Genomic DNA, 15,087 nt, shown 5'->3' with positions numbered 1-15,087 from the left:
AGGCCTGAGCCGTCCATTATTCGACGTTCTGCGCCCCTTTTTGATAGCATTATATTCCAAGGTCCGAGATCTTTGAGGCATATCTTGGATGATAGTTGTTCCAATCTTAATGTTTTTAGCTTAATCTTTTAAAATATACCTCCATTGTTCATAATAGTTATTCACTTTACTTTTTTATATAAATTAAAATGACAGTGATTAACTTTTTATTAGTTTTCTAATTTTATGTTTTAATATAAAATATAGATATTAAATTTTATTAAAATAACAAAATAAATATTAATAACATATAATTTGAATTAATATTAAGAGATAATTTAAATTTTATTATATAAAAAATATGATAAAATTAAATAAATTTATAATAATTAATTTATATATAAACCATAATGAAAAAAAAAAGGAAGTGGCCGATTTTTTGAAACAAATAAAAAAATTATGAGATAGAAAATAATTATTATTTTTATATTTTTTTAAAAAAATATAATTATTCAGCCATTATAATTAGCGAGGGAAATTAAATAGTATTTTTTTAAAATTAATTGATAACCGTCATGTTATTCTTTAAATGTTATTATTATTAAAAAATAATTAATGCTCGTGGTGCTCAATCCATAGACAGACACCGCACTCAGTAGTCAATAGTCAAAAGTCAAAAATAAAAATTCTAAATTGTACTCTCAAAAAGACGAATATACCCATTCGTCTTCCACCTGAACCATACAATAAACGGAAAGTAAACAAACGCAAACCCCGAGATCGAAGTAACAACAGCTTAACATCACTGTCCCACTCCCACGTTGTTACTTCGGCTCTCTCCTTCTTACTTGGATCCCTCTCCGGCGCTCTCTTGCCATCGCACAGGGATGAGTACCGGCGACCTTCTCACCATCGAGCCTCAGGAGCTCAAATTTCCATGTAAGCTCCTTCACTACAGACTTTTGCCTTGTTGCCTGCCTCTGTTTTCAGATCCTTATTTTTATTCTTCATGTTTCGAGTGTTCTTTATTTTTTTTTTCTTTTTAATTTTTCTTCTCGAAAGTTGAATTGAGGAAGCAGATCTCTTGTTCCCTAGTGCTGTTAAATAAGAGCGACAATTATGTGGCTTTCAAGGTATTTAATTTTGGCTTCAAAATTTTCATGCATTTTTACGACCCTCCTTTTTTTTTCGGAGTTCTTGTGCGCTAGAATTTTTTGTAATATTCATTTGATTGTTAATTTTAGGTTAAGACGACGAATCCCAAAAAGTACTGTGTTAGGCCGAATACTGGGGTTATGTCGCCAAGGTCCACATGTGATGTTATAGGTCTTTTCGTCTCCATCTCTTTCAAATTACCTCATTGTGTTTAGCTGATTTTTTCTTTCATTAGTATCTGATTTACTGATTAGCCATGATCGCTCTTTCTGAATTAGTTATTTGGTGGTTGATTGTCAATTTAAATCAGTTACAATGCAAGCACAAAAGGAGGCGCCTCCTGATATGCAATGCAAGGACAAGTTTTTACTTCAGGGTGTAGTTGCAAGTCCTGGAGCTACAGCTAAGGATATCAATGCAGAGATGGTAATAATTCAAGTTCTTTTTTATCCTTTTCTTGGTCCATTCAACTTAGTCTATGGTTTGCACTAATTGGTTTTTCCGATTTTGAGTTCTTAGTTCAATAAGGAGGCGGGGCATCATGTTGAAGAGTGGAAATTAAGGGTTGTTTATGTTGCTCCTCCTAGAGCACCATCACCAGTTCGAGAAGGATCTGAGGAAGATTCTTCACCCAGAGCATCTGTCTCTGACAATGGGAGTCTGAGTGCCTCTGAACGCACAGTTGTGAGTGATTTCAATCATGTTATGCTTTTGATCTACAACATCTTAATAAATTTTCACGTGACTATGTATCTTGTCACTGTAGATTTCAACACCTTATGTTGAGAGAAATGAGCCTCAAGATAACTCATTTGAGGTATTTCTTTTGTTTTAGTTTCCTTTATTTGCTTGTTGTCCATCTATAGTCAAAATTTGCAGTCTTCAATAACATACTGGAAAACCTTATTAGGGATAAATTGCAACAAGTTCTTGTGTGCAATTAATTGCTCCTTTGTTGCTTTGACTTGTTAGTGCATTTGCATTCAAAGGCATATATCTTGTTACACATGTGCACAGAAAAAGATATGTTACAGTCTTCTTGATGACCTTTTTCTCACCATTATTGGAATTTACTCGAGTCTTGATGAATCTTCTGATTTCTCTTTAAGCCCATTTCTTGAAATTTTTTAAAAAGATGTTAATCCATCTCTTTACTTGTTGGTTAATTAGGTATTTGTGCACTGTTTGGGCATTTACCTGAGTTGGATTCATTATGTCTACTGATTTTATTGCTCATTCATTGATAGTCTCATGCATAGCCAGGATCTGGCCATTATTCTGGAACTTCCATGATTGGCATTAGTAAGGGTTGAGACCTTCAACTTTGGTGCATTTTGAGGCATATCGTGGATGAGTTTTGTTTCAGTGATAAGTAGTAATTCCTTTAAGATATTTGGCAAATATAATTTGTTATCTCATTCCTATGTAATTCTTTTCTTGTGATTGCAATTACCTGGAAAAGAACAAATTTTATAAGACATCTTATGGTCATTATAATGTCAGTGCTGTCTCTCAATCATTGAATGGACTTGATAGATTACTGTGATATCGTAGGGCAACTTGCTCTTTTACTTGGAGTAACACTTGTATTTTCAGGCAAGGGCTCTTATTTCCAAGTTGACTGAGGAGAAAAATTCTGCTATTCAGCAAAACAAGAAGCTTCAACAAGAACTGGTAAGGCATTGGTTCTGTCAATGACCATGCAAGGTTTTGTGCTGCGATGTTGCTGAACAACTATTTTATCTTCTACTCATTTAAATCACTTGTTACTGGAATTAATATGAATTATGGAAAAAGCTACAAAAATTTAAGCTCTCCAAATATATAGCTTGCAAGTCGGTCAGTCTAAGACAATAGTAGACATGATTTTGTGAATGTTAAAAGACATGTTTTACAAATCTTTTGCATGAACTGGCTTTTATTTTTTATTTTTACTACATGTGTTATTATTTGCTAAATAGATTTTTAGGTAGGATCTTGTAGAAGAAGAAGTTCAAACCTACTAGAGTTTGATTTTAACACATTGCTTAGGTCACAAATGGATGTTTATGATATTAAGATGTGCTTTTGATTCAATATGTGGGAAATGAGATCACTAACATGTGCCTTTACAGGAAGTGCTTAATCATGCTATGACTTCAATATGGCTTGTACCCACTACACTTGTTGTGTATTTCTTTCAAATACAGTAAAAGTATTAAAGATAACAGATATGGTAAATTGGTTAGCCAGTTCATAAGCAGTATATTTCTTTCAAGAAATAAGATGTGATAATGATTTTTTATTATTGAGAAAAAGAAAATTCCAATAGAATTCCCTTTGATTAGGGAAAAAAATAATAATAATAAAAAAACATAGCAGAACTGACTGCCTACACAATTCTATGTAGGAGCTGTTGAGGCATCAATCCAGCAGGAGCAGGAGAAGTGGTGGTATCCCATTTATATACGTTGTTCTTGTTGGTTTGATTGGCATCATTTTGGGTTACCTCATGAAAAGGACATCACCAGTCACGTTGCCTGCCAATGATTCTGTTTGACATTCCTTTTGAAAAATTGGAATGTGGAATGATGAAGACGTGTGACTGATCAGTGGAACTCTTTCTTTCTTGGTCTGTAATGACCCTAGAGAAACATGTCAAATGTATGACTGGCAAGAGGAAATTGTTGTGTATTATTATTACCAGTTGATGGTGGTAAGAAGCACAGAGGATTTAGTAGGTTCTGTAATTGAAGGTCGAAGCTATTGTATGACCAACTTCTTGATAACCATTCCTAGCTCATCTCTCTTAATGTGGCGAAGAATGTATTTTCATCTTCATAGCTTCCGTTTGGTCTTCTGAGTTTCCTATCTGGCAGTGTATGTCTCTTTTGAAAGATCTTGATATTTTCTTCCTTTGTTTTTAAATGAGTGTTTTTAAAACCTTTAGCTATCTATAGAAAGAGTTCTTTAACTAATTTCGACCTAGAATTATCGTTGGATGTGCTTAAATAAGACGACGGTTGCATGAAACTTTGCCAGATTGAAGATGCTTCTGCCAGGTCAAGCTATCGAATCCTAAGACTTCGATTCTCTCTGAGTTCATTTTATTTTGAGCCCTAACCTCTTTTCTATGGCCTTCTATTATGGTTTGGACTCTTAAGTGTAAGACTTGAACCTTTATTTGCTTGTAGGCGGTAGGCCTCGGATCATATCCCAATCTTAATGAATATTAACCTTTCGAGAAAAAAAAAAAAAAAAAGCGATAAAAACAAATGGTGCCGGACAATAAAAACCCAAAAGCGCTAAAGTCTAACGCTGACGTCAATATGGCAGCTCCATTCAGACTGCAAGCGCTAGCGAATTCGGCCGAAGGAAACGTGCTCAATAGAATTGGTCTGAAATCGCACAAACTTGCTCAGGCCGAACGAGGCCCATCAAGCAGGAACAGTCGCTTCATCCGCTTTGTCCAAAAGAGGGCAATGAACTAAACAATAAGTTGAAACATCAAGAAAGACATTCTGATGCTAAATTTGGAGTAGTTGACAAGGCGGAGAAATGGTCCATCTGAAATCCCAATCTCAACACGTTCCTGAAACAGGTTAAATTTACATTTGGCCATCAAAATTCAGGCAATAACAATATAAAGAAATAACCATAATTACAATCACCAAGTGTAAATAGGACCAATTTTTTTAAGAAGGAAAAAAAAAAGAAATAAAGTAATGTGATGTCATTTCCTTGCCATACCTGGAAATTGAATGCTACATCCAACTGAGGTTTTATAATCATCAATGATTTTCAGAACCCCGTATCATGTTGCAACGGCAAACAATCTTACGAAAATCATCAAGGCTTAGCTGCAATAAAACCATGTATATTAGGTAAAGCATAAATGTCACGAAGTATATACATATATATATATATATATATATATATATAAATCCATACAGAACATAAAGCGAAAGCTTTACAAACGTATATGGATAGCACACGAATGGGAACCATAATGAGAAAACTAATAAAGAGAAGCCCTGATGGCAGCAAGCACATCAAAACAAAAGGTAAATAAACTCTGGAAGTAAATTACCTAGAGAAATCTGAACTTGGAAACTAAAAACAATATTAAGGCTCCATTTGAGGTCAAAATTGTGCTTTTCACAAAAATTATCGATTTAGATGTCAAAAGAGGCATCTTGTTATTATTGTAGTGTTCTTGCTAAAATATATCAATTTATTTTTCTCAACAACTAATATGTTAAAATTATTTTTATCAATAACTCTAACAATAATGTCAAACAAATCCTGGCTTCCATACTAAGGTAAATAGAATAGGAATATGCAAAGTCATCAAAAAAGGAAGGTTGAGATCTATCAAAGGTTCCCAATTAGACCATTCAGAAAGTACCAGGCTAACTAGAAGGAGCACATAGTTTGCCCATCCACGAGTTTTTCTGTACCTTTTTTCAATAGACAACTAAGCCTAGATCGTAATAATATAATTGCATTATAAATAATTGGTCAACTTAAGGAAAACCAAATAAAAACAGAGAGCAAGGACTGACCTTCCCATCTCCATCGCTATCAAAGCAATGTATCATATCAGCCAATTCCCCTTCTGTCCATGTAAAATCATGAGCAGTTGCTACTCTTTGTAGATCCCGCTTTGTTAGAAATCCTCTTCCTGCTTCTGCAAGCCATCAGTACCCGATGTTAACAACTCCAAGACTTTCAGGATGTCAAGGAATGAAAACAAGTAAGATATTGCATCCAGAATACAGAACGGAAGAGGTTCAATCATGATGCTTTTACTCACATGCAATGACATTATAATGGTGATTGGATTCAAACAAACTAGGAAGACTCGGTGCTAAATCAAAGAATACTGACAGATTGCATTTTTTTTAGCATAGGTGTAACATAAACACTCCTGATTCCTAAGTTAGTTAAAGAGAGCTTACTCCTGAACTCATACATCTTTTTATATAAATTTTCTCGATTCAGAGGAATTAGATTTCCTATTTTTGGATCTTTGAAAGCAATGGTCTCCCCAATGGTCCGCAACAGACACAGAAGATAAAGGAGTCATAAATTACCATCAAACTGAAAGAAGTGTAAAATCAGTTCATCTTCAGTAATCTGCACCCGGTTATTGAACTGCTGACCAAACAACAGAAAACAATGAAGCACACCTCAAAGGAAGAAACCCAAATAGAAAAACAGAACATGTCCCAGAAACCAAACCCGAAACTAACCGATTTTTTTCTCTTCCTCCTCCTTGCATCTTCTTGAATGTTAGCATCCCTCTTTCTTTCTTTAAGGGTTGCATCTTCGGCAGAATCTTTTAATGAGAGAGCGATGGCCTGTATATAAATGCAACAACTTGTTACCACCATCCAAACAACTTGAAATGGAAAAGTTACTCGACTTCTCAAAGTTTACCCGCATTAGTTCCTCATTTTCTTCATCAATGTAATCTGCGCTACTAAGATTCTTTTGAACGGTAACCTTCTTCTTAGGTTTTGGGACTTTATCCTTAACCTGTAGAAAAATGTAAGCAAAAAGAGAATGGTCATAATCTATCAAGAGGCTTCAAGGAAAATAACCCAAGTAAACAACCTGATTGACACATAAATGGAGTCAAACTAGCAACACTCCAATCGTAGTTTTGCAATGTAAATTTAATTCACTCTTCAAGGAAGTGTATCAGATGACAAATTATCACTATACCTTGTTTCTATGCGACTTTGAAGAAGATTGAATGTGAACAAAATCTTCATCATCTTCGTCCCCATCTGACTCAGCATCATCTTTATCGTCAGTATCATCATTATCATCATCATCATCGGGCCTATAATCGTCGTCTTCCTCAACGACCTTGCTCTTCCATTTTCGCTGAATCGATTTCCGCGCTTGACTCGACTTCTGAGTTGAACCCATCAAGGAAGAGGCCATTTTGTGGAGACCCAAAGCCTCTATTCTCGCTTTATTTTCTGCAATTCTCAATAGCCTCTGTTTTTCGTACTCCGATATCCCCTGCTTCGCCACATTCCTAATGGGAGTCCCAGGCTCCTCTTCCTCCTCCCCTTCTTCATCTTCTTCATCTTCTTCTTCGATTTCGCTCAACTTCTCTGGTTCGAGTTCTGAATCTGATGGGTCCTGCTTTGCCATTTAGAATCTGCTCTCACTATTCGCGGGATTAAGGAATCGATATTGGATTAGAGGCACAGCCGCGGGGTTCGTTTGGAGGGATGAGCTCAGGTGCTAAATGTTCTATCTTAAATATGTGCACACTTTTAATGGCAAATTTGCCCTCCAAATGTTGCCCTGTAAGCCACCCGGCGGACTAGTTTTCCCGCTCACTCCAGGCGATCTACATGTGCTCGCAGATTGCTTGTAAGTGCATTTGATAACTAATTAACGTTAATTGATAGCCGACATATATTAAACAAATTTTAAATTTTACATTATGGGATTTTTTAATTTAACTGAATCACTTTGAATTGGGTTAATCTCTTTTATATCTAAGTAGAGACAATATTAGAAATACTGACATTGAAATATTTGAAAGAGTACTTTTCTTATTTCTATTATCCTTTTTTTCTAGTCGTGTGGGCCCCTTTTGGATGGGAAAAAACTTTTTCTTTTACATTTAAAGTTTTTTATTTTAAGTGAATATATCAATTATTTATTATAATTTAGAGACAAATTTAGACTTTTTTAATAAGGTTTAAATATGAGATATGCTTTAATTAGCTCTTTAGTGATTGTTCTGTGATTTTCTTGAGAAACAAAGTATTGTTGAGAGACGCAAATTTTAGTTTTACTTGGCTCAACTATAATGAAGGGTGCAGATGGTAAATCTGACTAGTGATCGTTTTTTGGATATTAAAGATAATCTGGGAGGTGAAAATGAGACACCAAAGAAAAATTTTATTCAGTTTCATTTTGAAAAGTATAGATTTGATATCTTAAACTCAATGTATTGTCTTCTTAGACTGAATCTCTAAGTCTTGGGATTGAGAATGAAAATTCATTTTTCATATTTTGAAAGCCTTTTGATTTCTCGTTTTTGTGTGGATGGAAATCAACGATATGCTCTTATATTGTTTCTTTTTTTTTTTTTTTTTTTATTCTTTTTGGTTCCTTATTTTTTGACAAGAGGAGTGGTGCGGATTTAGGGAATCTGATTGGTTGGAACCAGGTCACCCAGTTTTTTTTAAATTCTTTTTGGTTCCTTATTTTTCCTTATTTTCCATGCCTCTCTTCAGGAAATTGAAAAGTACAATTTGATGCAGCTCTCATTTACTTGTCTTGTGCCCGTTCCTGTCGTCATTTCTCGAAGCAAACCCTCTTTCTCCCTCGACGGTGTTCGAAGCTTAACCTTGGGCTAGTGCTGAATGTATCCAAATCTACGCTTCTGGTCAATGCAGACAGTATTTCAGCGATAGGGCTCTTGGATACAGCGGTTGCTGAGATGAATCAGATACGCTTGCCCAGGAAGACGTTAAGAGGCACTTTTACCTTCTTCTGCTTATTAATATACCTCGTAGTTAATACGTCCGCTGCTTGTTACGGTTCATATTGTGTTTTTGATATCACAATTAAATTGCGATTTACAAATTATTTAACATTCATGATTTAGCAATATGAAGATTGATCACAAATATTAAGAAGATGATTTGCCATTTCAGTGTTGATTTTGAGTGGAAAACAAGTGTGTATTTTTTCGGAAGTATTTTCAGTGATTGATAAAGAGTGTTAACCAGGAATTTCATGGCGCTCAATAAAATTCATTACATGCAGTTTACTTATGTTGTTTCCTTGGTTCCTTTCCGAGTATGTATTGATAATTGAATGGGATTACTCAAATGGTTTAGTTGTAGGAAGTCGACAAGGGCCATAAATTACCAGAAAAGAGGAACACGTTTCAGAGCCTCAACAGAAAGGGAGTCAGTTGATAAAAAGAATTGTTTTTGGGTTTAGGATTGCAATTTCTGTTGGAGGCGCTGTCTTGGCTGGAGGATGGGTTCTTACTGTGGGTTTGGCAGTTGCTGCATTTGTTGGTGCACGAGAGTACTTTGAATTGGTTAGAAGTCGTGGAATTGCATCGGGGATGACACCTCCTCATCGTCACGCTTCACGAATTTGCTCCGTTATATGGTCTCTCATGCCTCTTATTACGTTGTCAGCAACTTGCCTTAATTTCAGGTACTAACTTGATCGGGGATCCTTTACTTCTGGACTATCACTTTTTCTTTTTTGGGTGTCTGATGTTAGTTGCTGTTGGTATTTTTAAATGCATGGTCAGGTATTTTGGTTTGATTGACATTCCAGTGACTTTTGCTGCTTTTGTTGTGTCCAAAGAAGGAATCCCCCCTTTGCTCAGCTTAGTGGTACTATGTTTGGGTTACTTTATTGAGGCTCTCTTCCTTGTTTCTGGATCAAGCTGTGATTCGGGTTGGCAGTCCCAGCCTTGAATACTAGTAAGAAGTTATGTTTAAGCATATTTGCGGTAACTTGTTCAGAAATTTATCAGAGAAAAAGATATGGATTTTTATTGGCCTAATATTGTCCTGCAACAACAACCTTCTCTCATTTCACTTGCAGTTAGTGAATTATAATGCATGCTATGCTGATGAATTTTGATCTAGCCATGCATTTCATGTTTTCACTTGTGAAAGTAATAATTCTTCAGTACATGGCAATGGTTCCTTGAGGATATGAATACAAGTCAACTGTGTATGAATTGTGATATGGATGAATATGACACATGGAGCTTTAATCATAGTAAGATTGACTAGTTTGTAAATCCTGTGCATCAGTCCCATTTGTTGAACTTATCTCTGTTCCAGTTTTCCTTTAGTTTCTATTAGACCTGCATATGAACTTTGTAAGGATGAGAATCCCATTTCTTCGAAATGAAATGTGGTATGGTGTTAAATGATGCATGAAGTTGATGGACTAGATATTCTGATGCTATTTCTTTCAAATGAAATCAACTTTCCCCATTTGATATTATGTGATTTTTTGTTTGGCAGGAATAGGAGCATCATGGCCTGTTCTTTTTGGCAGCCAAGCTCATTGGACAGTGGACGTTATGGCATCCCTGATTTATATTAGCAGCATTATAGCTGCTGATACATGTGCATTTATAGGTGGCAAGGTACTTGGACTTTTGAAATAGTCAGCAGGTTTCTAGCTTCACTGAGATATCAGTATACCAGAAGCAATGATTATCATATCTGGTGGTATATGCAAAGGAATGTCAACCAAAATGAAAACATGTGTGTGCATAGATGTAAACACATTTGTCTGCATGTGTATTGCCTCCTGTTTTCATAACAATTTGTTTTGCCAGCCATTCATTTGTAAAATGTACTACTATTATGACTCATTTGGTGTTTTAGCCTTAACAAAACTCTTTACCTTTCAAGAAACTTGGGTCAAATCTGTTATTCCTAAAGCCTATTACAATTTAAGAATAGTTTATATTGAAATTTTTTCCCCAAATTATCGAGTTTCTCACTCATAATAAAAATTTCTGTGCAGTATTTTCCACTCTGAACTGAGATTGTAATATCAAAAGTCAAAGCTACTTTCGACAGAAATGTAATTATAATATATGAATAATGTGTCAAAAAAGAGAATTTCTGACTTAATGAAACATGCCAAGTATTCATTTTACCTGGTTGATTGTCAGAATTATGTCGTCCAGTTAAGAAATGGTGCATCATCATATTTTTTTGTTCTCATTCTAATTATGTGATTTCCTCTTTCTTTTCTTTTACTTTCAAGGTATCAAATCTTCCTCTGCTGGAGTCTTAAGTTATTGTAGTGTAGCCAACATCATTTTAAAATATTTTCTCGCACACAGGCACACAATCAATCAAACAGATTTCCTATGGATAATGCTTTTGTAGGTCAATAATTCCAGGAAGCATCAATAAAAGCAGGCCCATTAAGAATGCGAAGATTTACAGTTTCCTAGATTATCCACTGGAATTGTATAATAATAAGAAAATATTGCACTGTATATGTTATTAATATGCATAAATGTCTCAGTTGTGTGTCTATATGTGTAAATAGGATCATGTTCAAATTCTTTAAATCTCAGTGGTTAAAACAATGGACAATGTAAATAAACTAGGATAGTTATTTTCAGTGGCTTTCTTGAGCAAATTGTTATTGCTTTGTAAGGCATGCCTGATATCTACATGGAAGGAGTTGAGTGTTGGACATGCATATTTTTTTCCCTTTGTAAGTGTTAATTACCAATTTTAATGTGGTATTACTATGTGATCTTACTTCATGTGTTTAGATGGATGCTTTGCAATGCCCCTGTAAATAGCTGATGTTAGTTACAGAACTAATGTGGAACTATGATGTGGCGTCTTATTTTGCATGTTTCGCGGTGTTGATATTGCTTCTGCATTTTTGCCGATTTAGAAATTAGAAAGTAATCCTGGAAAGTGATGTTCAATCAACATAAAAAAGATGAGCAAAATGTGAACTTTCATCATTTATTCATTTGGAATATATCAAAGTGAATTTGACATATCCTCTCTAATGGTTGTCAGTGTTTGGTTTTTCTTAATTTATTTGGGTCCAGCTTTGGTGATTTTATAGAATCTACGATCAAGCGAGATGCAGGTGTCAAAGACTCCATCTCTCATGCCTGGACATGGTAATGACTTTCAGCTCATGTTTAATTTCTCTGATCAGACATCGTCTGGAAGAATATTTTTCCATGTGATACTTGTTTTGTCTTTCTTTTATTGTCACAAGAGAATAGAGCATCAAATCGTCATGGCTTAAGATCATTAGATTCATTACTTTTAAACCTACCTTCACTCTTTTTTTTGAAAGATATGTAACTGGTTTAATATGTTGTTTGTGTGCTTAAAGAATCTCTGCAGTTGCCTTTTTTTTTCTCCATATGACAATTTAGGTTCTGCACTGCCCCGACCCGGAGAAAAGGGAGAGCAATGTAGCGTTAATTGATTAATTAAAGTTACCATATCCGTAAATGATCTCTACGTCATAATGTTCTTAAATTAAAGGTTTTATGAATATATTATCAAACCCTAAACTTGCAACTGAAAGGTCCGGTTATGTGTACTCCAATTCTATTGATGATTCGAAACTCGAGACAATACAAACAGAAATTTGTTTTCAAAAGAGGAGACATGGAGATGGAAAGCTATCTCTAGGTACTTGGAAATGCAGGGATAAAGAGACGTGTTAGGTTGAAGAAGAAACAGGAGAGCAAGTGAAGTGGTACTGATTTTCTTTTATCCATCTCCATTTCTCTGTGTGAAAGAACTACATTGGATCTGTTTGTGTCTTTGCAGCATACTCCCTCTTAATCTTCTTTTCCAAACCCCTGAAAAGCAAAGATTGAAAAATCGAATGATGAAGTACTTTTTTCTTTGGAGTCGAGTCCTGCCTGTTTGCAGTATGACTATTCTTTTAACGTGTTAAAAATAACAAGCATCAGTATTTGATTTTGCTCTTTGTAAAAGCTTGTTATTTTTCAATTTATTGTCAGAATGATTCTAGATGGTAATCTAATTCATTTCAGTTTTCATATATCCTTTTTTCTTTTTGGAAAAAAAGAAATCTACTAGTTCTTTAAAAACTGACCTACATACAGGTGTGGAATACCGGACCGAGTGGACAGCTACATTTTTCAAATGTGCACTTGCATACTCATTCGTCAAAACCTTCCAATCACAGTATGGAGTTTGACGTGAAAAACTGTGATAAAAATAAAGAAAAAAGCACATAGTTGATTAAAATCAGGGCATCTATGGGGCATACAGAAAAAGCTTTCTTCTTCTAAAAATCTCATAGAATGTTTCTGGGACTAGATGAGCTGATAGGCAAGTCGTACCAGGTATGCATGATCATCAACTGGAAAAATATTCAATAGAATACCTAGCTCCTTTCGTCCTGAGGTCAATGTAGTGCTTTGCTCTTTAACCAGATGTTTATGGGCCTTTGTGATGTCTGCAGTACAGGTAGTGCCATCGTGTTTTTTTTTTTTTTTTTTAATCGAAGGTAGTGCCTTCGTTGGCTGTGAACATTTTATTATTTCATGCGACCGCCAACGTCAGCTTGCAGTGTCGTTTTATGCTGCATTTTCTTTTCTATCTGTGCCTGCAACAGTAAAAGCTAAGTCGATTCTTTTTTTCCAAGTCTGATGTTGCCGACCAAACATTAGGGCCTAGTTTCTGTTCGGCCTGCTTACTTTGTATCTTGTTTTTTTTTTCTTTTTCTTTTTTCTTTAGTAGATAGTAGGATTTATTTTCTTTGGAAAACTTGTTCAGTTATATGTTTCTTGTTGTAAAGGTGAATAATGGATAATATTGTCAAATTTTAGCTAATTTTTTTTTAAAAAATAAACAAATAAAAGGTTAGTTTTCAGTTATTTAAACATTGGCATATATAATTTTGAAATTCTGCTTTAATGATTTCATTATTTAAAAATTGGCTTACATAATAGAGTTTCTCAAGTTTAGGCCTGGCCGACAACTTGAATTTGATCGAAATCGGTGGTTTTTGAAAGGATTCCTGATTTTAATTGCAGCCTAATTTAATTTAATCAATAGCTTTCAAACATTTTCTACTTCAAATTTTCTGAAAGAAAAAACAAATCTTATTTTAGTTCAAAATTGAGTTGCTCGGTTCAAAAACGGTTTTAATAAAATTCAAATTTGATTGGTTGGATGTAAATCATATTGGTTTTGATTTTAAATTAGCCCATGATCAGAACTACTGGGTTGGAATACTTAGGGCCATGAATTACTAGAGTTGGAAATTGAAATCGTAAACCTGCACTAGATTTTTCAATCAGTTCCAAATTTTTCAATCAGTTCAACTGCAATTTACGTTATAATGTGATGTATATAAAATTAAGTAAGAATTATCTGCAAATAATAACATCACGTAGCCCACAGGTCTTTGGGGATAATACTGATATACTCATGACTCTTATCTCTCTAGCTTTGTCTTGAAAGGCAAAAGGAGGAGAAATAAAGATTTGAAATGCTTTGGAATGGCAAGTATCCGAATATCATAAATATGGTCCAGTGATTAAAGCTTTTGTTTTATTAAAAGAAGAAGAAAAAAAAAAAAAAAAAAAGGCAAAAGGGCAGATATTTATGTGTCCATTAAACAGTTAAAGTAGTATTTAGAAAAGGGTACCTTGGAAATGTGACATTTTTACTACTCAAGAATCTGATCATGGGGATTAGCCTAATAATTAGATGGCTTTCAGACATGACATATTGATCTTGGGAATGCTTATCACATGCGATGCCACTTCAATTATATTTCTGTTGTGTAATACTTTGTTGGAGTCTCAAAATCATTCTATCATCTTATCATATTAATAATCACCCCATACACAAATTGTCCAAATTCAAATTCCCAATTTCCCCATTGATTTAACCAAGTTGACCAACAGGTAATCTACTGAGCTGATTGAAAGCAAAATGGGTATTATTTTTTGGGCATCATGTCAACCTTAATCCAGAAAGCAAGAGGTCCACAAAAACAAAAGAAATCCCACCAACCAGGGGTCGTCAAGTGGTTTTCAATAGCAAAATGGTGAAAGCCATCCATCATCATAAGTTGTCAAACATTTAGTGCCGTCCAAATTATAATAAAAATAAAAGAGAAGTCGCTCTCTTATCCCATAACCGAAAGAAAAGGAATTGAAGGGGGAAGAACTCAAGGTTGTATGAGTGATGGCCCAATTATTTCTCCAGGCAACTACCACCTAAAGACATGGTCCAAGGTTGTTAAAATTGCAAATTTCTTGTAATTTCACGTGAACTTGTTTCTTTAACTTCTCTGCTTTGGCCTTTTATAGTTTGCATCATTCTTAATTTTATTACTAATAATAACATCCTTCTACTGTTCTACCCAATTATATTTTACACTTGGCTGTACTCCTGTAAAGTGCAG

General features: G+C 34.7%; 2 protein-coding genes and 1 long non-coding RNA gene across 7 annotated transcripts; 2 read left to right on the top strand and 1 right to left on the bottom strand.

The window, feature by feature from the left end:
* The first annotated feature begins 717 nt into the window (after positions 1-717).
* LOC110615702 (vesicle-associated protein 1-2) lies at positions 718-3,961 on the top strand. The gene is made up of 8 exons (XM_021757737.2): positions 718-918; positions 1,042-1,112; positions 1,224-1,305; positions 1,445-1,560; positions 1,654-1,818; positions 1,901-1,951; positions 2,731-2,808; positions 3,524-3,961. Exons 1-8 carry the CDS (start codon positions 867-869, stop codon positions 3,671-3,673), a joined length of 765 nt encoding a protein of 254 aa, XP_021613429.1. The 5' UTR covers positions 718-866; the 3' UTR covers positions 3,674-3,961.
* A 311-nt stretch (positions 3,962-4,272) lies between these two features.
* LOC110615701 (nucleolin) lies at positions 4,273-7,490 on the bottom strand. Of its 2 annotated transcripts, none has more exons than XM_021757734.2 (7): positions 6,844-7,490; positions 6,556-6,654; positions 6,369-6,476; positions 6,210-6,273; positions 5,679-5,803; positions 4,864-4,973; positions 4,273-4,705 (listed from the first exon to the last, which is right to left on the bottom strand). In XM_021757734.2, exons 1-6 carry the CDS (start codon positions 7,282-7,284, stop codon positions 4,905-4,907), a joined length of 906 nt encoding a protein of 301 aa, XP_021613426.1. In that variant the 5' UTR covers positions 7,285-7,490; the 3' UTR covers positions 4,273-4,705; positions 4,864-4,904. The 2 variants fall into 2 exon arrangements, with proteins under 2 accessions (XP_021613426.1, XP_021613428.1); XM_021757736.2 differs by having other exon boundaries at positions 6,210-6,270; positions 6,844-7,488.
* Positions 7,491-8,633: 1,143 nt separating this feature from the next.
* LOC110614700 lies at positions 8,634-14,070 on the top strand. Of its 4 annotated transcripts, none has more exons than XR_002487821.2 (4): positions 8,634-9,324; positions 9,425-9,599; positions 10,155-10,279; positions 11,726-14,070. It is a non-coding gene; the product is annotated as an uncharacterized LOC110614700 (long non-coding RNA). The 4 variants fall into 4 exon arrangements; XR_006350599.1 differs by having other exon boundaries at positions 10,155-12,393; positions 12,468-14,065; XR_002487820.2 differs by having other exon boundaries at positions 10,155-12,393; positions 12,770-14,064.
* Positions 14,071-15,087: the final 1,017 nt, after the last annotated feature.

The sequence above is a fragment of the Manihot esculenta genome, chromosome 5, assembly GCF_001659605.2.
Source record: "Manihot esculenta cultivar AM560-2 chromosome 5, M.esculenta_v8, whole genome shotgun sequence".
NCBI classification, from domain to species: Eukaryota; Viridiplantae; Streptophyta; class Magnoliopsida; order Malpighiales; family Euphorbiaceae; genus Manihot; species Manihot esculenta.
This window is presented reverse-complemented; position numbering and strand designations above follow the sequence as displayed.

Excerpts from the sequence above, each read along its gene's own strand:
- LOC110615702 (XM_021757737.2), top strand. The coding sequence starts at position 867 with ATGAGTACCGGCGACCTTCTCACCATCGAGCCTCAGGAGCTCAAATTT. Across the intron at positions 1,113-1,223 it reads ACAATTATGTGGCTTTCAAG|GTTAAGACGACGAATCCCAA; the intron begins GTATTTAATTTT and ends TGTTAATTTTAG. Across the intron at positions 1,819-1,900 it reads GTGCCTCTGAACGCACAGTT|ATTTCAACACCTTATGTTGA; the intron begins GTGAGTGATTTC and ends TTGTCACTGTAG.
- LOC110615701 (XM_021757734.2), bottom strand. The coding sequence starts at position 7,284 with ATGGCAAAGCAGGACCCATCAGATTCAGAACTCGAACCAGAGAAGTTG. Across the intron at positions 6,274-6,368 it reads GGAGGAAGAGAAAAAAATCG|CAGTTCAATAACCGGGTGCA; the intron begins GTTAGTTTCGGG and ends TTGTTTGGTCAG. Across the intron at positions 4,974-5,678 it reads ATAGCGATGGAGATGGGAAG|CTAAGCCTTGATGATTTTCG; the intron begins GTCAGTCCTTGC and ends GTTTTATTGCAG.